This window comes from Ambystoma mexicanum, chromosome 8 (assembly GCF_040938575.1).
Source record: "Ambystoma mexicanum isolate Mex_15411 chromosome 8, UKY_AmexF1_1, whole genome shotgun sequence".
NCBI lineage: Eukaryota > Metazoa > Chordata > Amphibia > Caudata > Ambystomatidae > Ambystoma > Ambystoma mexicanum.
In genome coordinates, this window is record NC_090929.1 from 1624032013 (window position 1) to 1624059982 (window position 27970).

At 45.6% G+C, this 27970-nt stretch overlaps 1 protein-coding gene across 1 annotated transcript in view; it reads left to right on the top strand.

The window, feature by feature from the left end:
- The window catches only part of ATRNL1 (attractin like 1), a 2575823-nt gene that overhangs the window by 1575231 nt on the left and 972622 nt on the right, over positions 1–27970 (top strand). The window contains exon 24 of the mRNA XM_069611898.1: positions 311–468. Coding sequence (XP_069467999.1) covers positions 311–468 — 158 coding nt within the window. The remainder of the gene's footprint in view (positions 1–310; positions 469–27970) is intronic.

Genomic DNA, 27970 nt, shown 5'->3' on the forward strand with positions numbered 1-27970 from the left:
GGGTTTTAGGGGTGGGTAATTGGGGTTTAGGTGGGGACCCCCTAAAAGAAATCATGTAACAAGAAGCACGTCCATTTGGGTAGTTGTTGGGCTACAATCATTAATATTTCAAGACTGAGTTGCTCATTTTAGTTGGTAAGTACTGGTGAGTATTTGCAAAGTATTTGTCTCGTTTGCCTTTATTTACACTGCCTGCCCTACTTCCTTTAGAAATATTGGGTGATCGTACAATCCCTTGTGAGTTCCTGGAAGCCATGAAAACGTAACACCATGAAAACGTAACATTTGCTTTTTTTTGTTGTTGTTCTAGCTGGTACTATATCTGGAGAAGAAATACCGGTTGTGTCGAAGGCCGCTATCAAGGAATACAGAGACAGCTTCTCATGTGAAAAGTTCAACTTTCGCAGCAACCCAAATATCACCTTCTATGTCTACGTCAGCAATTTCTCCTGGCCCATCAAGATCCAGGTCTGTGCTTCATGTGTTGCATCCATAATTCACTTGGTTGTTGACTGTTTTTGTGTGGTTGAGCAAGGACACCATCCAGCTTCTGTGATTGATGTTCCGCGTTATTAGACGGCGTAGGCTCATTGGTTGGTGCCTGGCTATTGTGTATGGCTTGGTCATTTCACCCTACTAATTGGTAGACAGTGATTCGCTCCCATGGAAACAGACAATTTTTTGATCAGTGATTGATTGTCTTTGTTACAATAACCTATGGTTCTGGTCAGTGCTCTGTGATTCATGACTGTGCTTCTTTTATTGAAATTAACCATAACATTGATTACTTCTCTATCATCGTGACACATCGGATCTGGTGATCGTTCATTCTGGTCGTTTTAAATCCCGGGGACTCGCAAAATGTATTGACTGGCTCAATAGTGGACTGATCGCCATTGCCCTTTCAAACGGTAAAAAATCCATCTTCTAATTAGTGACAGCAAATAATGTTCAGTTTTTTAATGGTAGAGTTGAAGTGTGAAGAAGATTAATGATGGCCGCCTTCACATGGACAAGAATAGTTAATGGCCAGCCTCCATGTGTCCGGTTACCATTATTGGCAGCCTCAACATATCCACTACCAGTCAATTCTAGTCCCCACCTTCCCAGCAACAGCTTTCATCAACCGGCCTTCCCTGACTTCCTGTGAGTCGAGATGATCGCTTAGAGGTAAGGTCCGTCCTTCCGGTTATCCACTGTGACGAAAAGTGGGAATTATGAACACCGAAGGATAAGAGGTTTGCCAGGGAAGATCGGAAAGTGGCTGGTGGAAAAAGCATAAAACCTCCAGGATGATTGCAGTGATTCTTGAAGGAGCGGGGAGCATGGCTGACAGAAGGACGAATGGCAGTGCAGACTCCCCAGTTAGGATACCCTACGTGATGGATGCCAAGGCGTGGAAGGATTGGCGAACCACAGCCAGCGAAGACGAGGAAATGGAGAGAGAAAGGCCAGGTGACCCGGATATCATGCTTGCCTGGGCTTTTACATTCTTCTCTGGGTATCCGGGGGAAGAGCGTGGAGTCTCCATGATTTCTGGCCCTTCAGTAACTCTCTCCACACCTCGATGTGATTGGCTACAAACAGACAGACAGTAGCCAATCACATCTAGGTATGGGCAGATGAGCGTAAATCTCGCTCAGTTTACCATGACTTGACGTTGATTTGTATTAATTTTTGTTTAAGTGGGCGGCGCGGGTAGCCGGAGTCTCGGTCAGAAGGGAACTGGTTGTCTGATGTCATCCTCGAGGTTTTTCTTTAGCAAATGCAGGTAGGTATGTCGGAGACTTAGCAGGACAGCCTTGTGCATGAGAAGATAGAAATACCCAAGTCAGGGAAAATTGGAGCAAGGAAAAGGGACAATAGCAGAGGAAAGTAGTCCAATCTGTAATTACGGGGACTGGTGGTAAACGAGCGTCCGCTCTGGAAGGAATTGGAGCATTGGGGTGGACTGCAGTCTCTGGGGCGTCTAATTATGCTTCTGGGATGGAGGCTAGAAATCAGCGTAACATTGGCACGCCTGGGAACCAGTCGGCAGCCATGTTGGAGGGGACTATGACAGCCTCCACAGCCAAAGCAGTCACGTTAAATATGGGAAACCACACCAGGAGCCTCCATATGCAAAGGAAACAGGATGGTCAGCCTCCATATATAAGCAATTGGCACGGCCTGGCTCTACATGTCTGGTTATCGATATTGCGAGTCTGCACGTGCACACTTCTTATTAATGACCGCCATTACATTCCCCGTAACAGATATCTGCTGCCTCTACTTGCAGAGCAAATGGATGGCCAGCCTCCTCATGCACATCTTGTCTCTGGTGGGGGATAGCTCAGGGGAAAAGCGCTCGTCTTGGAAGCAAGACGACACAGAGTAGCACAAGTTCCATCCCCGGGTCCGCACTTAGAAACCTCTGGGTATTAAGCACATTATACACAACCAATTACAATGACATCAACAAGAGCAGCCAGTCCCCACAGGTCCTGTAGCATGCTTATCCTTCCTCCAGGACATGCATCAACTAACCGGCAATGCCAATCTGCACTCTTCCGGCAAACAGCCTGCTGAGTTTGCACATGCTCGGCAAGCCACCAGATTCTCAGAAACTGCTCCGGCCAGCCTCCACATAGCCAGCAATAAGTTAGTCCAACATCGACATGCAGAGCAACATGTATGGTCACCCCCCACATGCTCAGCAACACAAATGACCAGCCTCCCCATTCTGATCAGCATGTAAGACCTGCCACCCTCAGACTTCTTACTTCCTAACTCTGTCTGCTTCTTACTGTCCTTCTGCAATCCTAGTGCATTTCATTTCCTCCATCTTTCTCTGCCAGTCACCTAGCTCAGTGTGTTCAGTGCTTGCTGTTAAGAGCGATGTTCACCTTAGAAACAACAGTTCACAGCCCACAAATGCTGACTCAGCCTCTCATCTTCTTGAAATTGATAGAGAGTGTACCGTGAAAGGGCATAATATCATCATATGTTATTTATATTGCAACCAAACGGCAAACACTGCGCTATCAAGAAGAGGTCACGGTGCCCCTCTGCAAGAAAGAACACGGCATGATGACCTGTTCTGTGGGAATGCACCCACTCAAGAGTCCGCAGACACATGCTTTAGCTCACTGTACCTTTCGCAAAGAAGGAATACCCATTTACATATCAGTCTCTGTCCCGCCCATCAGCAGTCCAGCACCCAAATGCTCTGGCAATCCTCCAACAGCAACCCCAGACACATGTTTCGGCCTATTCGGTCCTCATCACTGAGGTGGAGCTGTGATCCCCTCCAAACAGACTTTCAGAGGAAACACTCCACGGAAACTGATCTGGCCCGTTTCCCACTTTCTCACTTCTCCGCCATACTCCTCTAACACAACCTGTCCACTGCCTTTGACATGGTCACCCATCCCTTCTTCATTCAGAGCCTCTCATTACTTGGTTTAATGACCCTGCCCTCATCTGAGCGACTTCCTATCCCTCTGACTGTTCTTGCTCCATCTCATGGAACTCCAGCACCACCTCCCCCGGGCCCATTAATGTGGAACTCCCTGGAGGATCAGCCCCCCCCCCCCAGGCCCTTTCCTCTCCTCCTCCTCCCCAGGCCCTTTAATATGGAACTCCCTGGAGGATCAGCCCCACCAGGCCCTCTCCTCCTCCTCCCCAGGCCCTTTAATATGGAACTCCCTGAAGGATCAGCCCCTGGCCCTCTCCTCTCCCAGGTCCCTTAATATGGAACTCCCAGGAGGACCAGCCCCAGGCCCTCTCCTCTCCACCTCCTCCCCCAGTACCTTTAATATGGAACTCCCTGGAGGATCAGCCCCTGGCCCTCTCCTCTCCCAAGTCCCTTAATATGGAACTCCCTGGAGGACCAGCCCCTGGACCTCTCCTCTGCACCTCCGCCCCAGGCCCCTTTGATATGGAACTCCCTGGAGGACCAGCCCCTGGACCTCTCCTCTGCACCTCCACCCCAGGCCCATTAATGTGGAACTCCCAGGAGGACCAGCCCCAGGCCGTCTCCTCTCCACCTCCTCCCCCAGGCCCATTAATGTGGAACTCCCAGGAGGACCAGCCCCAGGCCGTCTCCTCTCCACCACCTCCCCCAGGCCCATTAATGTGGCACTCCCTTAAGGATCTGCCCCTGGCCCTCTCCTCACCACCTCCTCCCCCATGCCCTTTAATATGGAACTCCCTGGGGGATCAGCCCCCCCCTGGCCCTCTCCTCTCCTCCTCCCCAGGCCCTTTAATATGGAACTCCCTGGAGGATCAGCCCCCCCTGGCCCTCTCCTCTCCACCTGCCCAGGCCCTTTAATATGGAACTCCCTGGAGGATCAGCCCCAGGCCCTCTCCTCACCACCTCCTCCCCCATGCCCTTTAATATGGAACTCCCTGCGGGATCAGCCCCTGGCCCTCTCCTCTCCCAGGCCCTTTAATATGGAACTCCCTGGAGGATCAGCCCCCCCAGGCCCTCTCCTCTCCTCCTCCTCCCCGGGCCCTTTAATATGGAACTCCCTGGAGGATCAGCCCCTGGCCCTCTCCTCCTCCTCCCCAGGCCCTTTAATATGGAGCTCCCTGGAGGATCAGCCCCTGGCCCTCTCCTCTCCACCTCCTCCCCCAGGCCCTTTAATATGGAACTCCCTGGAGGATCAGCCCCTGGCCCTCTCCTCTCCCATGTCCCTTAATATGGAACTCTCAGGAGGACCAGCCCCAGGCCCTCTCCTCTCCACCTCCTCCCCCAGTCCCTTTAATATAGAACTCCCTGGAGGATCAGCCCCTGGCCCTCTCCTCTCCCAAGTCCCTTAATATGGAACTCCCAGGAGGACCAGCCCCAGGCCCTCTCCTCTCCACCTCCTCCCCCAGGCCCTTTAATATGGAACTCCCTGGGGGATCAGCCCCTGGCCCTCTCCTCTCACAGGCCCTTTAATATGGAACTCCCTGAAGGATCAACCCCTGGACCTCTCCTCTGCACCTCCTCCCCCAGGCCCCTTAATATGGAACTCCCTGGAGGATCAGCCCTTGGCCCTCTCCTCTCCACCTCCCCTAGGCCCTTCAATATGGAACTCCCTGGAGAATCAGCCCCTGGCCCTCTCCTCTCCACCTCCCTGGGGCCCCTTAATATGGAACTCCCTTAAGGATCGGCCCCTGGCACTCTCCTCCTCCCCCTCCCCAGGCCCCTTAATATGGAACTCCCTGGAGGATCAGCCTCTGACCCTCTGCTCTCCACCTCCCCCACGCCCTTTAATATGGAACTCCCTGGAGGATCAACCCCAGGCCCTCTGTTCTCCACCTCCTCCCTGGAAAAATGCAACCCCTCCAGTGCTGCCACCTCTTTGCTGCTGTTGCCCCATTCCTTTTCTTTCCTTTCAACACTTCACGCCGCCTGGCTCTGAACGCATCACTTCCCGCATTACCACCAGCCGTCACTCTATGGCTCTGCACGGCCCGATGCTCCACTCATCCAAGATGGAAGTCATTGTTTTGCCCACCTTCGGTGCCGGCCCCATTCACCCATCTCCTTCCAAGCTGACCCCCTCCCCTCACTCCTTCACCCAAGGCTCACAACCTTGGAGTTCTCTTTAACAATGACCTAAAACTCAAGCACTTCATGATTATAATTATAAGTATGTCTACGGCAGCCAGGATTAACCTCATCAACATTAGGAACATGTATGTCTCCCTCACGCATCACTCGACAAAATCCTAATGTGCTCTTTAAACACCACCTATCGCTCCATCCAACTCCCTGGACTTCACAGTGCTGCTTCTCTCCCCTTGACAAGGTTGCCATCTTTTCCACGTGCCACCTCTAGAGCCTCCCTCCATCCTCCCTCCCACCGCTGTTCACTATCACCATAGTAGTTCATTTGCATCTGTGTGATCACTGCGACTTTTAAATGCTGAATCCGAAAATGTTGATTTCTTTTTTATTTTTTATTTTTTGTTCACCCAATTATAAGCGGGGGGACATTATATATTACTATAACCCACCCCACATGTTCAGGGTCATAGTGCTTGTATGATCCCGATAGTTCTCCATGCAAAATCGCTTTCTTCAATTCCTCTTCCTTGTCCTATGTATCCATTCCAGATCTTGCTCTCACTTCTGCGCTCACTCAATCGCTCTTTACGCTCCAGCTTGCCCTCTTCCATAGTAAACTTGTCCACCGACCGCCCCCCGCTCCCTGGCCTCTCCAGATTTCAATCATTCTCGCTACTTGCCCCTGTGCACCCGAATGAGCTGCCCCACCCCGGGAAATTAAAGCAAGACCCCTGGAAGATTGGTTCACAATCATGCAAACAGACACCTCACTTACCAAGGAAGGAGCCTCACTCAACCGCTCATGACCCGCCCCCCCCCAACCCTTGACCTACCCCACCACTTGGCAAATGTCACTTCACACGTGTAACATGTATGCTTCAGCACCAGGTCTCTATTAGTCGTAATTGTGCTTCTTCTTCACTACCACATCACCACCTGGTTTAGGTGTATCCACGTTTGTATCCCCACATGTAACGGTACCCCATGCAGGGACTACCTCTTTAACTGTTTCTGCCTCCAGTGTGCGTCATTTCCTGCAGAAATGACCCCCCTCTTCATTCAAATTAATACTAATACAAATAAATAAGTTATGCTATCAGGAACAAGTCCCTTTTGTTCCCAACAATCCATTTACCCCCACTCCCTGAAAGTTTGGATGCGCCCCTATGGGGACCTGCCTCCCCCAAAGGGATTGCCAGTCGATGTCGTTAATCACCTGCCAGTCAATGGCCCTCATCACAAGTGTGCTGGTATCCTGGTGGTAATTCCGCCAGGATACTGGCAAATCGAAATACTGTTACCGGCATTCGGTCTATTGGAATGTCCACCGGATTCCGAGTGCTAGTGACGGCGGTAACTCTCCGTTCCATGGATTCCCATAGAACTCACGGGGGAGTTTGCTGGTATTACTGGCATTTTTAGCCAGTAAAGTGGTGGAATGACCTTCCGGGCACCATCCTGGAAAACTCGTAGTTGGCCGGTACGGTAACGTGCCACTATATAGTAATAGAGGCCCGTTATTACCACACCGGCCTACTTATAATGGAGGCCAATGTCTTCTATTGCAGTTGCACCAGTGTCTTCTTTCCCAACACACGTGCACAGTTTGGCCACATCTTCACCCACTTCCATGGTGCACCGCCACAGCTATGCCTGCCGCCCTGGTGAAGTAGAAACAGATTGATTTAACGCATCGTGTAGCCTACACCTTCTCTATGGATCCCTTGGTGCCGCACAGAGTGCATACGCTTAGAGTCCAGGAAGATCTGGGCACATGCACTGAAATACTTACCATCTGCATCCTGGGTCTTCCCTTTTTGCACCTGGGGCTGGACTATCGCATATCATGGAGCTGCAAATAGTTTTTGCAGATGCGCAAATGCCTCTTCTGCTTTTGCAGTTTAATCTGTGTCCCTGGTGTTCCCTCATGTGCTGCAGTTGGTGGGCCGGAGCCTCCTCACCATTCAGGTGCATTCGGGCCAGAAAGACACTTTCCATAGTCGGGGTCCCCGAGCAGCAGATCATCGTCTTCGCATCTCGCGGTTGGTCTGGTGGACACAGAGCTGACAATCCATCTCACTCCGAAGTCACCCTAGCCAATGATGGCTTCGCTGCCTACGTAACACGACTTGCGTCTGTTTACGCCTCGTTACAGTGCACTCAGATAAGGCTCCTCAAATATATTGATATGAAGTGCTACAGGTACTGGGCTTTAAGTGGGCCAGGGTGAGCCACATCTCTACCAGGGCTCCACACCCAGATTCCCCAAAGGAACATTAGTGACAGTCCTGGTCTTCCCCAGCAGATGTCACTATCGCCCATCTTTAAATGCACATCATCCAGCCCAGTCCAGTCATTTCATTGTATTTAGACACATGTATTTATTTATTTATTTTACATTTTTAAGCGCTCACACAGCCCGCGGGCATCGAGGCAATGTTACAAACATAAAACATGCCAGATTCTATATAAGCAGTAGTTTGTTTGTGCCTACACCTCTTTGCGCCAAATTTCTGATGTAAATGAATAAAAGTACGTAGTCAAGTTTCTTCAAGTATATTTTCTTAATGTATTTGATAAATGTTCTGCCCATATGGATGACACGTGTTTCGGCGTTTCATTGGCGCCTTTTTCAAATCCGGGCTACAAAATTCTCTTGCTCATGCCTCAAGCATCAATGTGTCATCCATATGGGCAGAACATATATCAAATAAATTAAGAAAATATACTTGAAGAAACTTGACTACGTACTTTTATTCATTTACATCAGAAATTTGGCGCAAAGAGGTGTAGGCACAAACAAACTACTGCTTATTTTACAGCTGAGGGACTCTGTCTCCGTGTTGACCTACATCCTTGCGACACAAGAATAAAATTATAAAATAAGAAAACCATTGCCAACCTTAATAGCACTAACATACGGGTCGTGAGAGTACACCTTATGAGATCCCCACTCAAGAAGTTCCTCACTTAGTAGACAGATTCTATATAACATATAAAAGAAATCCAAAAGTTAAAATAGAATAAACACCATGATAAAAATAAAAATCATACAGAACAATGTCAAAATTCCAGCCATAGCGCCCAAGCAGCCCCTGAGTACTCCATACCAACTAGACATTTTTTTTACGCAGTCGTTTTCATCAAAACTGCATGCCTCAACCATAGATCTAGCTCTCAACCATAGATCTAGCTCTCAACCATAGATCTCGCTCTCAACCATAGATCTCGCTCTCCTCTCAACCTTAGATCTCGCTCTCAACCATAGATCTAGCTCTCAACCATAGATATAGCTCTCAACGATAGATCTCGCTCTCAACCATAGATCTCGCTCTCCTCTCAACCATAGATCTCGCTCTCCTCTCAACCATAGATCTCTCTCTCCTCTCAACCATAGATCTCGCTCTCAACCATACATCTAGCTCTCAACCATAGATCTAGCTCTCAACCATAGATCTCGCTCTCAACCATAGATCTCGCTCTCAACCATAGATCTCGCTCTCCTCTCAACCATAGATCTCGCAATCAACCATAGATCTCTCTCAACCATAGATCTCGCTCTCAACCATAGATCTAGATGTCAACCATAGATCTAGCTCTCAACCATAGATCTCGCTCTCAACCATAGATCTCGCTCTCCTCTCAACCATAGATCTCGCTCTCAACCATAGATCTCGCTCTCAACCATACATCTAGCTCTCAACCATAGATCTTGCTCTCAACCATAGATCTCGCTCTCCTCTCAACCATAGATCTCGCTCTCCTCTCAACCATAGATCTCGCTCTCAACCATACATCTAGCTCTCAACCATAGATCTCGCTCTCAACCATAGATCTCGCTCTCAACCATAGATCTCGCTCTCAACCATAGATCTCGCTCTCCTCTCAACCATAGATCTCGCAATCAACCATAGATCTCTCTCAACCATAGATCTCGCTCTCAACCATAGATCTAGATGTCAACCATAGATCTAGCTCTCAACCATAGATCTCGCTCTCAACCATAGATCTCGCTCTCAACCATAGATCTCGCTCTCAACCATAGATCTAGCTCTCAACCATAGATCTTGCTCTCCGCTCGATCAATAGCGGTCTCAAACAGTGTCTTCTTTGGTTGATGCATAGAGGGCAAATAGACATGAAATGTCTCGCGTGTTCCACCCATGTAATAAAAAATATATTTTTTTTATTTAATTGATTTACAATTTTTACAAAAGCGAGAGAATTTAGGTTTTCCCTTTATGAAAAGTTTAGTCTTTCCTGTTAAGAAATGATTTCTCTTCTTTTGCTGGCAGCCAACTTGTTTGCAATACAATATGTACACTTGTCCAGACCAGCATTATTCCAACAAGAGGTAAATTGATGAACTGGGAGAGTTACCTAACCTGAGTTTGATCAGTTGGTGTCTGCCCCAGCTTTTTACATGGAATGTCCAGATACAATTCTAAAGGAAAAAACACTTTTAAACTCTAATAATTGTATCAAAAAGGCCTGCGGACAGCGCAGACTGCTTACATAATTCACCAAAATACCACGCGTCATATGCTATCCTCACCACGGATTTATAATCGCGCCCCAATTGGACAGGATTGCTCCACAGCAGAGGTACATTCAGTTTGAATGCAATATTTTTTTGTATAGGAACCACGGAAGACTGTGTTAATAAATCACACATGCAGCCGGTCCGATAGCACAGCGAGTAGAGCGCTCACTTTGACATCAAAGCTCCTGCTGATGCAGGTTCGAATCCTGGCAGGGCCAAACTAAGCCTTTCATCCTTCCGAGGTCGATAAATGAGCACCACACACCGTGGGTCTAAGTAGCACTCAGATGCCGAGGGTTCGTAGCGCTATATAAATGCACAAACAAACAAACAAACCTGCATGTTCGTGAATATTCCATATGCTTATCCAATAAAACAATGGTCTACGTTTTATCACACATCATCGTTTTCAGAAATGTGTGGTTAGATTTTCTGTCTTGTAATACTACAAAGGGAAATAATAATGTTGGGAATATATTTTTTTTCTCCCAACCATTATCTTGATTGAAGTTTTGTCATTAGGCTGATGTAATTATCACGAATGCACACGTAGGATGAATCGTGAGTTGCTTTCGAAGGAGCCGCGTGATGGGGAAATGCGTGGACCTGATTTCCTTGTGCTTTTACGTCTCAATATGTTTCGTTCAGTTGATTTTGTGACTCCCGATTTATTGTATCATATTTAACAGAGCTTTTAAAGCAAATGCTATGTTTGTTCCTGCCACGCATGAAACTCGACCTTAGGCCACTCCTTTGTTTCCGCAGGACACAAGTCTTCTACTATGGTCTAGTCTCAGCGAAACACATGTGTATGGGCGCAACAATAACAATCTCAATGCCTGATCATCGTAGCCGAATGGTCAGGCATACAAACGAAGGCACTGCATTCAGGCGTTCCGATAGCACAGCGAGTAGAGCGCTCGCTTTGACTTCCTTGCAGAGCCACATGAGCACCACACACCGTGGGTAATAATCAGCAGCGCTCAGATGCCTGAGGGTTCGCAGCGCTATATAAATGCTAAATTATTATTAATTATTATTATTTGTGTCCCGGTTGTTATGACACAGAGCCATTGGCGACAGTCCCAAAGCAAGCCAGTCTGTAACCCATTAGTAGGATTCCCCACAGCATAGGGGTAGCGTTCCCTGAAATTGACCCGCTCCTGTGACTTCTAGTGACTTTCAGGGTATGACATAGCTGCACGCTCCTGGGTTGCAGGAGGTCCTGGTTACAGGTGGGCTGCCTTTTTTTGCCTGTGGACTGGAATCGTCCTGCAGCTACTGTACTTGCAATCCATAGGCGATGCAAGACCCTTTTTAAGCACAGTCCCATGTATAGTTTCATGACCCAATATAGTTGACTTTCACTAACATGAAACTAATAGAACTAACATGCTAGCCACAGAAAGGTCGAGACAAAGGCACTGGCAGTCATCTTGGCACTGGAAGAGTGTCATTTTAGTTTTGGTTCCAGGGGCACCTTTGCCACCAGTGGAAAGGATATTACTGTTGGTATGATGGTTTCATTACACAAGGGAAATATGGGCCCTTCTTATGACCCTATTTGCTAAACCCTGGAGTGCACAGCTGTAGTGCTTTAAGTGGGCAAACTGTAGCTAGGCCTCTGCGCCAATAGCTTAAAGATTGCCCTCACGCCGGGACCCCTGACCTTATTTCCTGCATGCTGAAATTCAGCGAAAATATGAGTGACAATACTGATTTTTGCCAGTAGATGTCAGTAGCATCCATATTTAAAATCAGTTCATCAGTTTCAGACATTTGGATTTAGATCTAGAGTATAGACAGTTTGATGTTTTACAATGTAACATTATATTAAAGTTTGATCATTGGAATTATTGCTACAGTGAATGGATACATAAACACAGATGTGCTTAAAAAAACTGGAGGATTCGAGCCTGCCTTATTTTACTTTGATTTGTTTCATTTGGATACTTTAGTATTTTTATTTTACTCCATTTGTTGGCTGCATATTAGGTATATTAGGCTTAACACACCTATTAAAATAGATTTCACTCACTTTCATCCCCGATAAGACACCTGGACTGTCTCTTCCCCGATAAGACACCTGGACTGTCTCTAATAGGCCATATAGTGACATAATCCACATGTCTTTTGAAGATCAATTGACTATTTGCTATTCTTTGGCTGCACCTGACACTTGTCAGTCACCCTCAAATAATGTTTTGCTTTACTTGAGTGCCCCTCCCCCTATTTATTTCCTATGCCACTTTAAGACCTGTACTGCTGTGGAGTTCATTAACCGCTAGACTCTCAACTAGAATCAATTTATTTGATGTTTGGCTGAAGGTTCTCTTCATCAAAACCATTCGGACAAAATAACATAATCCGACGTGAAAGTTTGGTCACAAATCTTATGTAAACTGTTCTCAAACATAATCCATTGCAGCTCTATCGCATAGTCATGGAGGGGTGCGCATATAGTGTTTATTTTTAAAAAAGGGGACAGAATTAATCTCACCAATTAGTGTCCTATTTCCTTGCTGGATTCAAGTAGTAAAATGTTCTCGTTGCTTGTCTTAAGAGATCTGGAATCATGGGCAAATGGGGCTGGGCTTCTTGATATGGCTCAAGTAGGGTATAGAAAAGGTGTGGGTACAACATTGAATTTTCTGGTTTTGAGGGTTCTATCTGGGACTGCCAGAGCTTGCAACTGGCCGATATTTTTAGTTTTTTTGGATCTGTCGCAAGCCTTTGACTGTGTAAATAGACATAAGTTGCGGCGTAAATTGAAGGGCTACTGGTTGCCCAGTTAACTGCTTAACATCGTGATTGCTATTCATTCAAATACTAGCATTCGAATTTGATTGGACCGAAATGGTAACTTCACAGAGTGGATAGTGACGGATCGTGGATCAAGAGAAGGTTGCACTTTGGATCCCTTTCTGTTTAATTTCTATTTCCATGATTTGTGTGAATGTCTCATTGGAGTGAACTCGAACCCCCCAAGAATTGGGCAGTTCCATCTACAGTACATGGCATATCCAGACAATATCATAATTTGTGATCAAACAGCTATTGGTCTGCAGTGGGGTATTGATGTTGTGACACAATTTCTGGATGATTTGGATCTGACCGCTAACGCCGCAAAAACAAAAGTGATGATCGTGGAACCAAACAGACAAACGCACAATAGAAGTTACAGCTAAGGTTTCTAGTTAGATGGAGACAAGATTGAAACAGTTAGGAAATTCAAGTATCTGGGTGTGTTATTTAGCAAACTTAAGAATAGAGACAACAAACAGAGCTGATACATATGATCACCAGCATGTCCGCCCAGTTACGAGCATTGGATAAACGTTTTGGAATATTTTCCATTAAACCCATGATTCAGTTGTATACGCAAAAGATTGTTCCTAGCCTGCTTTACAGAGCACAATCATTAGATGACAGTGCTTTGTGTGACAACATTGAGGCCTCTCTGTGGCAGAAGACCATGTCATCACCTCAGGGAACTTCGATTTGTGCCATTCGACATGAGTTGGGTCTCTCATCTTTAGCAGTCCGTGTTGTGTGGCAAACTATACAGTTAATGCTATGGTCCGGTTGCCCCCCTCAAACTCACGCAATTTGTGAGCAAATTGATTCAAGAAGCTGCAGGTGTTTTAAATGAATGATACAATGTGTGCAGGAACTTTCTTCTGAGAAACGACATTACAGAGATGACAATGTATGCGTCTAATAAAACGAAGTGTAAACGTTTTAGGGGTGATTGGATTGAAAATAGTAGAAAGCTATCTGGTCCGAAAGTGTGCGGGCATTTTCTGCCTGACATCAGAGCCCTAGGTTGTTTGCCTGGGTATTTGATCAGACACCCGTCTCTCCGTTTTAGGAAACAGTGTTTAAGATTACGTTTTAATCTGCATCAAACAAATTAAGTAATTGGTGCTGGAATGGGTGTGTCCCGCTCTGAGAGAGGTTGTAGGTTGCAGGGGAGAGGTGGAGACTGGGAGGCATCTTATAATGGACTATCCCTGTTTAACACCACTCCGAAATCAGGTGTTTAGGAAATTTGTGAAATGGGGTGTGTGTCAAACACCAGAATATTTTTGGCATTATATTTTAAATTCAGAAACAACAAGTTTGAGTATTGCAGTGATTATTTTTTTTTTAGTACTTGCTTTTAAGAAATTACCCGGAAAAGGTTAAAAATTTGAAATGAATTGATGATTCTATCTCATTTGTGCTATTTGATATTTTCGAAATGTTTGCTGCTATGAAATTCTGTTTATTACTTCTGTTGTTTTGTGCAATTGTTTCAAGAAATTGTTTTTATGAAATAGTTTTGCAAAAGATTTAACTTTTATTTCATTGCAATAAAATAAAAATATTTAAAAAAATATGATAAATGTCAGGTATGGTCACAAGGGACTCAACAAATATCTGTATGGCGTATGTCCAGAATGCCAGAAAACACTACCATGAGGAAGTTCTCATTGTCAAAGGGTGACTCGAGAAACGTCTACACCTTAGTACACACCACATATTTAGTACAGCGCAAATGTGATAAGAATGCAGAATACGTAGCATGGGTTTTAGTCATATATGATATGGTGTGGCATGTATAACGCGCCTGTACACAAATGTTTCAAAGGTAAACCCAAAACCTCAGCAGTGTGGCGTCCCTCAGTTTTCTGCCATGTCAAGTCTGCAATGTGAGGTCCCTCAGGGTTTTGCCATGTCAGAACTGTTTTTTTAATCTGTAAATTCACGCTCTTGCCAATTAAATTCGATAAAACAGTTTACTATTACCAAATATCACTGACGGTGCACACAGTTTAGTCAAAAATGGTCAGAGACAAATGACTTGACCTTCGGCATCGTGAGAGAATATCTCTCCTCTATTAAGGTGGGAGATGGACAGACTCCCTCAAGATTAACCAAAGTGGAACAGAGGTGCTAGCAGTCAGTGCTGCTACTGACCCCTGGAGCACCCTGCTTTGGCCAGCAATCTTTGGTCTTTTGACCATACACAGTGGGGCCAGCAATAAGTTTGCTGGGCGTCTTTACAGGCCTCAAGGTCGCATTGAGGCAACAGGTGGTGGCACCCTCAAAGAACTGCTTCTGCCACCTTAAACATTCTACTACTGTTCTTTGCACAGCAAGTCATCACTGTAAAAGCCTTTATTTCACTGTGGCTGGATGTTGGTATTAGTATACACTTAGGACTCGCTGGACATTCCACGGGTCAAAGGCTGCTGATCCGACACCGGAAGTTGGACCGTATCTTTCCGGGCATGGCATCGCCTCCACTAGCTCCACATTAAACACGAGTAATTTTTAAATCTCTGTGTAATGCATATTCGCTATTCGACCCAAATAAACGTTTTCCTTCCCCTGAAGATCTGCCGGTACCTTCCCACACAATCGCTCTGCGCACAATCTAGTGACCTGCTCAAGATCCCCAGTTATAGGTAGGAAAGGATGGGAGGCCACTCTTCCGCTGTTTAGGCTACTAGACTCTGGAATGTTCTCCCTGCATCGCTGTGCAGTCAAAGTAACCTTTAAACACTCAAAAAAATCATGTGACCTTCCTTTTTAGATATTCACCTTAATAGAAATGATATGATATGTTATTTATAACGCGCTCAATATCCAGAGGTTTCTAAGCACGGACCCTGGGATCGAACCTGTGTTGTTCTGTGTCATCGTGCTTCCAAGGCGCGCACGTTGCCTCTGAGCTATCCTCCCGAGACAAATGTGTGCAGGTCACCCAAGCATGAAATATAGGCATAGCTAATGAACCTCCATGTTATGTGTCTTCTAGTGCCAGGATGCCCCACTGGTGAACATATGAGTTTAAAAGAACTACCAACAACAACAAAACACAGCACCGGTACAGATTTTGTTTGATCCTACTCTGCGCAGCTACTCTTAATTGTAGTTTAATGTAAAGAGTTTACATTATTAATGTTTACATCTCCTTAATGCAATGACATGTGAAGGCCTCTGCCTCAAGAGTGGACATTCTATCCCATGACTTGTTTGTCCCAACGGAAGCCCACCCCTCGTTGTCAGTTGTAAGTACTGTAAGTACTTGAGTGCAATGGAGCTGTAAATGGCATTGCTTCTTGAATATGTCTTTAATGACATTTAGCTATTATCTAAGTCTAACGAGTTTTACAGATTTAAAGGGAAATGTGTCGCACGAGGGAAATGAGATTTGCACCAGTGCACACATTGTGGGTAATCGAGAAAACCAGAATTGATATCTGAGCATGCCCTTTAGTGGTTTTACATGACATCATTCGTAATGGGTGTTTTCACAGACTGCTTTTTAAAGGCTGCATTTTCATTGTGCACGGTTGGTCGCCATCAACCAAAGGCTGTGCTAAATCAGAGAGAGCCGACAAACCAGAGCATATGTTTGGACTGGATATTTCATTAAATTAAAGGAAACCTCCTTTAAACCCTACTGGTAACATGGCATCCCTATTCCATAAAACAACAAACGGCTGCTCGTCGGGACGTCTTAGAAAGACTCTCGATCCTCTGTCAAAACCTTTTCTATCCTAACATCTACCCTGCCACTATGCAGTGGCGGAGCCAGGGAGAGCAGGGGGGTGGCACCCTTCACCCCCTCCATCAGTCCGAGTCCCCCCTGGTGCTCAGTGCACCCTCCAGCCCCTTGCTGGTGCCCTATTAGTAGCCCCCCAGGTACCAAAGGCTGCCTCTGCTACTGCCACTATGAAACAAAAAAACAATGCATGGTTTTAGCTCAGTATAGGGTAACCCACCTTTAGCGGTGTCAGGTTTTCTGACCCCCATCAAAGAATGCTCATTCTTATTCAGCTTTGGTCTTGGTATAATAGTTCCAACAAACAAAACAAAATGTCATTACATTTTTCTTAGGTCAAAATATCCCTATGCCGAAATCCCTTACTGGTCAAGAGGGCCTTGAGGGCGGCGGACTGGAACAAAACTGAAACCAAAAGAGCATCCTCCAGGATCCACGCTGTGTCAAGACTGCTTACTGGCCTACCCACAAAACTGAAACCAAAAGAGCATCCTCCAGGATCCACGCTGTGTCAAGACTGCTTACTGGCCTACCCACAAAACTGAAACCAAAAGAGCATCCTCCAGGATCCACGCTGTGTCAAGACTGCTTACTGGCCTACCCACAAAACTGAAACCAAAAGAGCATCCTCCAGGATCCACACCATGTCAAGACTGCTTACTGGCCTACCCACAAAACTGAAACCAAAAGAGCATCCTCCAGGATCCACGCTGTGTCAAGACTGCTTACTGGCCTACCCACAAAACTGAAACCAAAAGAGCATCCTCCAGGATCCACACCATGTCAAGACTGCTTACTGGCCTACCCAACATAACTTCTCGGTATCTGAGGAAATTCCCGAACACTAGATACAGGGACTTACTTCTGAGATCTAGATTGCACATTCTCCACACGAAAGTAACGTTACATAGATATGGTGGCATGGCAGAAGACTACGTAATGCTCAAGCGTAACCATTAAAACATCTGATCCTTTTCTGACCAGAATTGCGAATAGAGAGAAAACATTTCTTGTATGAACATATGAAACACCATTTCGGAACAAATGCAGATGCCTGATGGGACATCCAATATGGGGGTAGGTGCTAATGTGGGTCTTACTCGGTCCTTGGTAAAGTTCCTGGAGCTGATTTTCTGGAAGAAATTCAAAGAAGCCCCTAAACTCTAATTGGCTCTTGACTCTGTTGGACTTGATGTAATCTCCGTAGTCCAGGATGCGCTGATTATCGAGTCAAGTGAGGAATTGACATCTTCCTTTTTTAGCACGTAAGTGTTCTCTTTTCAAATGGAATCCAAGGAATAGCAAACGTTTGTAATAAACTAAATGCTTACCGTAAGTGTCTGCTGTTTGGCTGTATTGACTGTGTTGCTGTGTTGCTGTCTCAGAATCAAGCCGTCGGCAAGGAGAAGTTTTAACGTTAACCCTTTTGGGTGGACTGCAACAACCACAATCCTTCTGACTGCTTGCCCCGCCCGCCTTCGCAGTGATTGGACACAGGACACTATACTTGGTTCGGGTACGCGCACCGCGCGTGCACCGGAAGTGTCCGTAAGTGTCTGCTGTTTGGCTGTACTGACTGTGCTGCTGTGTTGCTGTCTCAGAATCAAGCCGTCGGCAAGGAGAAGTTTTAGCTGTGGCGAACCACGACTGTTAACCCTGCTGGGTGGACTGCAACAAATAAATACCATTGACTGTTGCCATACGGCCCCTCTTTTGGCCGTAATACTATGTTAATGCTTGATGCTTGATATACGAGGTATCTTACCGGCACCATTCTGAAGCGGTGCTTCTCTTTTACAGCCACAATCCTTCTGACTGCTTGCCCCGCCCGCCTTCGCAGTGATTGGACACAGGACACTATACTTGGTCCGGGTACGCGCACTGCGTGCGCACCGGATGTGTCCGTAAGTGTCTGCTGTTTGGCTGTTCGGCTGGCGGGGCAGCGGGATCATTCAATACTCTAGTAAGTGTGTTATCTGAGTAGAATCTGTTCTAGCTGTTGTATCTTGTAAATATAGCTAAAAATACGTAAGAACAAACTTCCAGCAATGAGGAGAGACGCTGGGGATGACTTTTTCAATGCTGTCAGCACCAGACTTGCTAGTCTTGCAAGGGCGGCTGCCTGTCCTTTACCCATTATGAATGATGAGGAAGAAGCACTTTTGCAATGTGCGCAGGATTGTTCCCATGATTGCAAAACCATTCAGGATCAAATTGATCCCTCACAACCCCTTTTTGGTGACTTGGATTCACCTATTTCTAATACTACTAAAGGTGAAATACTGGTTAACGCTGACTTGTTGGCTGTGGCGGAAGTACCGTTGTCAGGCAGCTTCTGTTACGACAACTTGGCTGAATTTCCCTCTTACACCGAACATGAAGGTATAAACCCAGTGGTGGGTGGGGGGAGGGGACCTGAACGAGTCAACCCAACCAGTTATGGGGTCTGATTTTTCTGCAATGATGAGTATATTCAACAGACTGCTGCTGTCGGAAATGAGAATACAGACAGAGGCCCTGGTGACTTTGGCAAACAAGGTGGTTAAACTACCTGTAAGATTTACCGAGTCATTTGTGCCGGCCATGAGGAATGAAGCTAGGCTAAACGAGAATGAGTGTAAAATGGATAAATCAAGTACTCGCTCAAATAACACCATCTCGAAGGATGAAATTATTGTAATTGCATCCACACAGGATATAGGGGAGGTGAACAACCCATTAAACGGGGTTCACAAAAGTCCTGGGTGAAGAAAAGCCTAAGGCCGTTACAGATGGAAAAGTCTCATTAGTGGACCCTCCTAATGATAACTTTGAGGTAAAACTATCTAAAAGGCAGGGGAAAAAAATGGCCAAACAAAGAAAAAAGAACAATAATATTGCAGCTGTACTGAAAAAAAACTCCAGGAAATTCTTGAGGGATGTGGAGCCGATACTAACAATTGGCAATGACAGATGAGGAGGGTGAATCCTCCGAAATGGTTCATAAAGACGTAATGACCAAGAGAGTTTGCAATGTGATGGACAATTTAGTAAACCGTAAAACTAGTGAAGAAGTAAATGTACGAGACAGGTATACAGAGGGTGAGGCTACCCTGAACGATGCTATGAAAAAGAAAAGTGTAGTAATTTTTGAAATTTTCAAAACGGCACCCATGCCAAGTACCAATAGTGCGACCTCTAATTTAGAGTCTGTCTGGGGGCAAACTATTGGGAATGATGGTAGTGTTGGTGTGATCTATTCAAAAGGTGATATTGCTGACAAAGAAAGATCTGTTAGAGATGGGGTTAAAGGGTACAATTCTGATGGAACGACTGTGAATATGTCAATTGGTAATGTAGAACCCAAGAGTGATACAAGTGTGCCACATACTATTAAGCAGCATGATATGGAACCCAGAGTCAACACAATAGTGACTGAGGCCACATCCCACGGAGGACAGAAGGTGAGGGGGTTGTGGGCCTGGAAGTCTCTAACGATGCTATGAATGCTAATGAAATACGACAACTGATTAGTAAGGTGCTTAGGGACGACCTTGCCTTTGGTTCTGGTATTACCTCTGGTTCTGGTAATAGCTATGATGCTATATCTCAATCCAGAAAATTGCATGAACATCTACCGGACTCTAGTGTTGGGTCTACGCTGCTGGGGAGTGGTAAGGATGTATTTGGCGCTAAGCAGAATGAGCCTGAATTTGCTAATGAATATCTGAAGTCTGGTAAACGGGATACTGACTTACATCAACCAGCTTTTCCAGAGATGCCTGGGCTAATCCTCAAAGCTTTATTTGAGGATAAGGGTCATGTATCCCTGAATAGACCATACATTTTATCATTATTGTCGACTATCCCAGACCTCAGTTTAATTACGTCATCTGATATTGACCTGGTGGACTATGTACACAGATTTCGGTATGATCATGTTCGGCTTGTCATTCCCTTACCCTTAGTAAGGTCTATGCTCGTGAAGGAGGCCGAACAATTACAAATACGTGGTTTTGATATTTATGAATATAGACCAATGATGCAAAATCGCCCAAGTTTGGTACAGAAGCCGGTGTCTTTTGAGAGGGGCAATCAAGAGAGAAAGCCGGGTAATGGCATCTCTAGGGGTGACAAGATCTGAACAAACAGGATTGGCGATGGTTGGCTTTGTCTCTGAGGGAATCGATTGACACATTGAAGCAGTTGGACAAACCCCTGTAGCTCCTGCCACATGCTTAAATGTGTGAGCTGGAATTCCTGAGGCTGTCTCAATCTTCTGCATAATGTTAAACTTATGAGATATTTGGGTGAGTTTGACTTTATTCTCCTACAGGAGACCTGGTCCAGAGTTCAGTTATGCTGGGATGGCTTCGATGTCACCTCGGTGTGTGCTTATGGCACTAATGCTGGTCGCCCGAAGGGGGGGTTTGATTATAGCTGCTAAACATGCTAACAAAATGGTGAAAACTGGGGAATGGAACTGTGCACATCACTTTTTAGTGGTTTCTTACAAGCTGGGTAACACTAGTGAAGGTTTTTCGGTGCTCATTATTAATGTGTACTGGAATCCCAGTGAACATACTGATCTGACCCTCGAAAGAGCTTGTTAATTTGGGAGCTATAATGGAACTCTGTCTACAAAGCAACCAAGGCGGCGAGATTATAATTGCTGGAGTTATGAATGTTAACTGTTATTGTGACAGAGTAACGGGGGATGTTGCTGTGGCCTTCTCTGGAGACCACGATAGAGCAGTGGGACTTTCGGATCTACGGGGAAGACTATGGACCCATTTTGCAGAATCTTGGGGCCTGGCTCTCCTTTACAATGACCACTACACCCGGAAGGCTAAAGGCCTTGTATCTATAATAGATTATGTTTTTCTATCAGCTGCCTTGTCCAAAGGTTTATGTAAATTTGAAGTTAAGGAATCTGGAAGTAGTGACCATTGTTTCCTCACTTTTGAAATTTGAGTTGATTTTCGTAATCCAACTGTGAAATCCTACTCACATAATGTGGAGGTAAATGTTAGAGGGAACAGAATTAAATGGTGTCTCAGGTTGAATGACAAATTCACTGCCACTATGATCAGAGATCATGATTTAATGTCGACTCAGAATCATGCTGAATGTTATTCAGCTGTTAATTTTGCTGAATACATTAAATCCTCTGCAACTAACCTGATGGCAGACACAAATAAGAACCTGTATAGAACCAAAAGTCACAGACACTGTATGGATATTGACATTCATAAACGCAAGCTCATCTATCGGAAAGAGCTCAGACATCTAAAAAAAAATAGGATTATCTCACTGCTTGGGTCTGCTTGACAAGAATAAAATACAACAAAATTATAAAAACTGGGTAATCCATCACAAAGGTTGCCGCACACAGCTTGACGGGGAAGCCATGTTAAAATCTCTCCGTGGTCACAATTTTTTTAATTTTTGGACTCTAATAAATGATCTAGAAAGACCTCAGAAAGATGCCATTCTAAATGCCATCCCAGAGGACTTATGGTTGGGTCACTTCTCCAAGTTATATATTGATAGTAGGAGAGCTGAGGTCCTTAAGAGTTCCCAAGGATCTAAACGGTCATTGCAATTTACAGGGGAGGACATAATTATACTCATAAATAAATCTAAAAATTCAGGTGCTACTGGTCCTAAAAAACTTTGCAATAAACTTTTGAAACTCAACCCGGTCATTTGGGCTAAGGTCTTGTACATATTTTATGCGAACTTTGTTGTGCACAAGATCATTCCGCAATCGTGGAGAGTTTCTATTGTTATCCTGGTCTTTTAGAAGGGTTCCCGACTGCGGCCCATAAGCTATCGACCGATTGCAATTGCCGATCCAGAATCAAAAATATTTGGTTCTCTTGTGTTACGGGAACTGCAAGAATGGATTAATGAAAAATCCGTCCTTGATGCTAAACAAATCGGCTTTAACAAAAATATTGGAACAGACTGCGGGGGGCTTATCTTAAAATCTCTAATAGCAATGTCCATGGTCCAAGGCAATAGATCCCTCTTTGTTGCTTCGATGGACCTAAGCTCTGCCTTTGACTTAGTTGACAGGAATCGTCTGTGGCAGAGACTAAAAGATCTGGAAATCCCCTTACATTTCATTTATTGGACATCATTAGTGCCCTATATACGGATACAAGGGTGATGGTACGTTTAAACAACGAGGGTCTGCTGTCTAAGGAACTTATTATACCTAATGAATTGCGTCAAGGGTGTATGTTGGCACCTACAGTCTTCAACTTGTATGTTAGCGGGGCTAACAAGGCCCTTAGTGGAAAAGGTTTAGTTTCTCCTAAGTTAAATAATATACATCTGTCTTGGTTGGCTTATGCCGATGACTTTCTTCTGATGGATAACACTAAGGTTGGCCTTCAAAGACTGCTTATGGCTTTTGAAATTTTTACATCTAGCCTACTTCTGAAAATTAACCCATCTAAGACAGTCATCGTGCGTTTTGGCAGAAGTAATAGGAAAGAAAACTCCTTTTCTTGGTTTTGTGGGAATAAGACAATTAAAGCTTAAAGCCCAACCCGCATTTAAATACCTGGGCTTTTACTTCTCTGGAGTTGATTCCAACACTCTGATAAAAAGTCAGCTTAAACTAAAAGCGGATATTGCTATTAGACAGATGTGTGCTATTGACATGAAATTTGGCACATTTTCCCTGGTGCCCCTAAGGGAATTCTATACCAAAAAAATTATACCCCGTCTGATGTATAGCATGGAACTTTATGAATATTTGAAACATATCGAAAGTAAAATCTGGAGATCTGTTTTGTTTCATCTGCCAAAATGCATACCTTTTAGAATTGGTAAAATATGAATTGGGTATTCAATCGCTTTCGACTTATGCTACATGCAAATGTATGAGTCTCTGGAAAAAATGCAAAACAGCTGCAGAGGACACTCTATACGCAGGGGCTTACCAAGAACTGTCCAACCCCTTTATATACAAACTCCATACGGAGACGATGTGTTGTCTTGCTTCCATAGGTATGTCAGCTATTACTCTGTGTAAGAAACTAGCAAGGATCAAAACCAGCCTCATGGGTTTTGATTGGCAGAAGACCAAGCACAAAATCTTGGAATCCAAACTGTATAAACATGCTTGTTCTACCTGGAAGTGGCATCCAGTTATTGAAGGATATCTGACCCAATACCCCAGCAAACGTATGCACAATGATTATATGCGCTTCTGATTCAATGTTTTGCCTACTAATCAAATCTTAAGTATTAGAAAATGCAACTTGGATAAGTGGTACTTGTGTAGATACTGTATGAAAGAAGGAGAAGTTGAAACCCTGCAACATATTTTGCTGGTATGCTCTGGTTTTAAGACTGAAATAATTCGGTACTTTGCACAGTTTGTTAATTCCATTCATGATGTCGATAGAGATTTTATATGGCAAAGAATGTTACATGACAACTCCATCAGGCTAAAAATACGGGTGACCACCTTCTTGCGAAATGTGTGTGACCTATGTCAAGATGTAGCGAAAAATGTGGTCAGTCGAGACTAGCATTAGGTCCTGTGCCCTTTGTGTTAGGAATTTTCTTTTTATAATGATGGGTTATTTTTGTACTAAGCTAAATTTAAATGTTGTATTGTTTATGTTTTTAATGAATTTGGTTCTTACAAATACGATTCTGTCTATTGTGTAATGTCAAATGTGTGTTCTATTCCTGGATTTGGTTTGTGATTAAGTTGTAAAAACATTGGTTTTGGTATTTCTTATTGAACTTTCTTAAAGCGTCTGATCTTTTTAACTTCGAAGATATGAATCTGTAAAAGTATTACATTTTGTGTAATTTTGTAAAGCATTATAAATAAACCAAAACAAATTTTAAAACAATTAAACAAAATGCTTAGTAAAAAAAAAAATATACAAAAGAATGGCCTTGTTAGCCAGTCCAAACAGTTCCTATCTATCCTCGGATGTATTCTCCTTATTAAAAGAAACAGGTTCTCCTGGCCTGGAAAGGTCGGTATTCCCTGGCTAGGTCTGTATCGTTCACAACAAAGTTCTCTCTTTCCCCCTCGTGGGTTATTTGCCTCACCTGTCTATGGGCCTGCTCAGGTCTACTTGGTCTCACCCCCTGCTGGGGTATTCAGATTCTGAGCCCTGTGTGGTCTAGGGACCTGCTCAGCCCGGTTTGGTTTGTCGCTTCTCTCGCCCCCTCCTGGGGTATTCAGATTCTGAGCCCTGTGTGGGCTACGGGCCTGCTCAGCCTTGTTAAGTTTGTCGCTTCTCTACCACCTTGTGGGGTATTCAGATTCTGAGCCCTGTGTCGACTACAGGCCTGCTCAGCCCTGTTTGGTTTGTCTCTTCTCTCACCCCCTCCGGGGGTATTCCAATTCGGAGCCCTGTGTCGGCTACGGGCCTGCTCAGCCCTGTTTGGTTTTTCGCTTCTCTCACCCCCTCCTGGGGTATTTAGATTCTGAGCCCTGTGTGGGCTACGGGCCTGCTCAGCCTTGTTCGGTTTGTCGCTTCTCTCACCGCCTCCTGGAGTATTCAGGATTCTGAGCCCTGTGTGGACTACGGACCTGCTCAGCCCTGTTTGGTTTGCCGCTTCTCTCACCCCCTCCTTGGGTATTTAGATTCTGAGCCCTGTGTGGGCTACGGGCCTGCTCGGCTCTGTTCGGTTTGCCGCTTCTCTCACCCCCACCTCAGGTATTCTGATTCGGACCCCTGTGTGGGCTACGGGCCTGCTCAGCCCTGTTCGGTTTGTCACTTCTCTCACCCCCTGCTGGAGTATTCAGATTCTGAGCCCTGTGTGGGCTACGGGCCTGCTCGGCCTTGTTCGGTTTGTCGTTTCTCTCACCCCCTGCTGGAGTATTCAGATTCTGCGCCCTGTGTGGGCTACGGGCCTGCTCGGCCTTGTTCGGTTTGTCACTTCTCTCACCCCCTCCTTGGGTATTTAGATTCTGAGCCCTGTGTGGGCTACGGGCCTGCTCGGCCCTGTTCGGTTTGTCACTTCTCTCACCCCCTGCTGGAGTATTCAGATTCTGAGCCCTGTGTGGGCTACGGGCCTGCTCGGCCTTGTTCGGTTTGTCGTTTCTCTCACCCCCTGCTGGAGTATTCAGATTCCTAGCCCTGTGTCGACTACGGGCCTGCTCAGCCCTGTTTGGTTTGTCTCTTCTCTCACCCCCTCCGGGGGTATTCAAATTCGGAGCCCTGTGTCGGCTACGGGCCTGCTCAGCCCTGTTTGGTTTTTTGCTTCTCTCACCCCCTCCTGGGGTATTTAGATTCTGAGCCCTGTGTGGGTTCGGGCCTGCTCGGCTTTGTTCGGTTTGTCGCTTCTCTCACCCCCACCTCAGGTATTCTGATTCGGACCCCTGTGTGGGCTACGGGCCTGCTCAGCCCCGTTCGGTTTGTTGCTTCTCTCACCCCCTGCTGGAGTATTCAGATTCTGAGCCCTGTGTGGGCTACGGGCCTGCTCAGCTTTGTTCGGTTTGTCGCTTCTCTCACCCCCACCTCAGGTATTCTGATTCGGAGCCCTGTGTGGGCTGTGGGCCTGCTTCGCCCTGCTCACATTGTTGCTGTTCTTACCCCCACGTGGATTATGCACACCCATCGTGGGCTCAATATTGGCCTCTACACCAGCTACTCATATGGCCCTGCGTACCTTCACTCCAGTGGCGGCACTCAGTAGAGGAGGTGGTCCCTCTTGCCACCTGTGGTCTGCGGGGTACATGGATGCTGCAGGAGGGCATGAACCTGGTGTGGCTCTAAATTGTAGCAGTTGTGGTCTAGTATATCTCTGTATTACACAGACATTCTTGCAGTTATCATAGTTCTAAGAGTTCACCTGTATTGTTGCATTTTTTTAAGTGGGTTGCCCAGGATTACACAATGTGGGGAAGTTTGAGAGCCAGGAGCTACATCCTGGTCACCCGAGTCCACAGCCACCAACTCCTTCTTTAGGCCACACCTCCTATCGCAGTGCTTTGGGGGATCTCGCAGTGGCAGCCCCACACCTCTGAAAGGCCAGTAGGGCGGAGGCCAGGCCAGTTACACATGCCTGAAGGTACCATAGCGATATGTGCCTGTCCTTGGATCATGGCCAATGGAACATGTCTGAACACATGCATGAATGTAGCATGTGTTGCATGGGTTTAGGTGGCCCTGTGCAGAACCAGGATGTCTCACAGCAATAGGCAATGCAGCTCATGGCTTGTACTCATGCAAACAGTATGTTCCCTAATGCAATGCACAGAGCAGGCCCTGTTCTCACCTGACTCTGCTCGAGGCATACCAATTGTCTTACACGTTTTTATATTTTAATACTTGTATAGCAGTGTGCAGCCGATTTCTTTTTTATCCTAATTTTGGCGGATACGAGGGAGTTGGCCAAGGAGGGTTGCGAAATGTGGTCATGTGGGAAGGGGGCCTTTAGAGTCCAGATCACCCAACACCCCAGAGATCAGTTTTGTCACTAGGCACGTCTCTTCCCAAGAAGAGGCTTGCTGGCCTATTGGGGTAATCCAGAATGTCGCACAGACCAGTGCTTCTAAAGGTCCAGTAGAGTTGGCAGGCACAGCTGCAAAGGGAGATCTGATGCCATAATGGGAAAAGCAGAGCTTATTTATTTATTTTTTATTTTTGTTTGCATTAAAATTGAGTCAACCATTCTTTTAGCCAAACAGAATGAGGTTTTTTTCCAAATACTACAACTGTTTAACCATTTATAGAATTTACAACAGCAGAGGAAAAAAGAAGAAAAAGAAGAGAAAAGAAGGAAAAGGAAAACATGTAACATTTTTAGATTTTTTTTTAGAAATTCCACTCTCCTGGAGAACCTCCATCAAAAAAATCACCACTGCAAGTACATAAGAAGTTTTTTGACCAGACATCAGACATGGCCACCAGGTTTTCGCGTCTGCTGGTGCAAAGTCTGAGAAAAGTGGGCAAAAATGCTTAGAAAGCTGCTCTTTCAGAGCTGGGCAAAGGGCCATCAGGTGGAGAAGTGACTCTACTCTCGCGGGGTCCAGGCAATGGCGACACGATTTTTCCTCAGAGCTTTCCTTTCATGGTGGCAGCCCTGGAAGGCTGGTGGGGCGCTGGCCTCCGCTTTACCATCAGCCTGGAGTTTGCAACCTCCAATCCAGGCACGCACAACGCAGCCGTTCATCCTTTCATAGTTGACAAATTGAGTACCATTAAGTCGGTCAATAATGACACCTGTTGCTACAGCGCATAGAAGCTGGAGGAGTTTGCTACACAGCGCTATATGGAAAATGTAATCCTATTATGTTCTAGGTGGTCTAGATTAAAGCCCATTTGTATGGGAGGAAGATGGTTCTTCTGAGAGTACATTAATA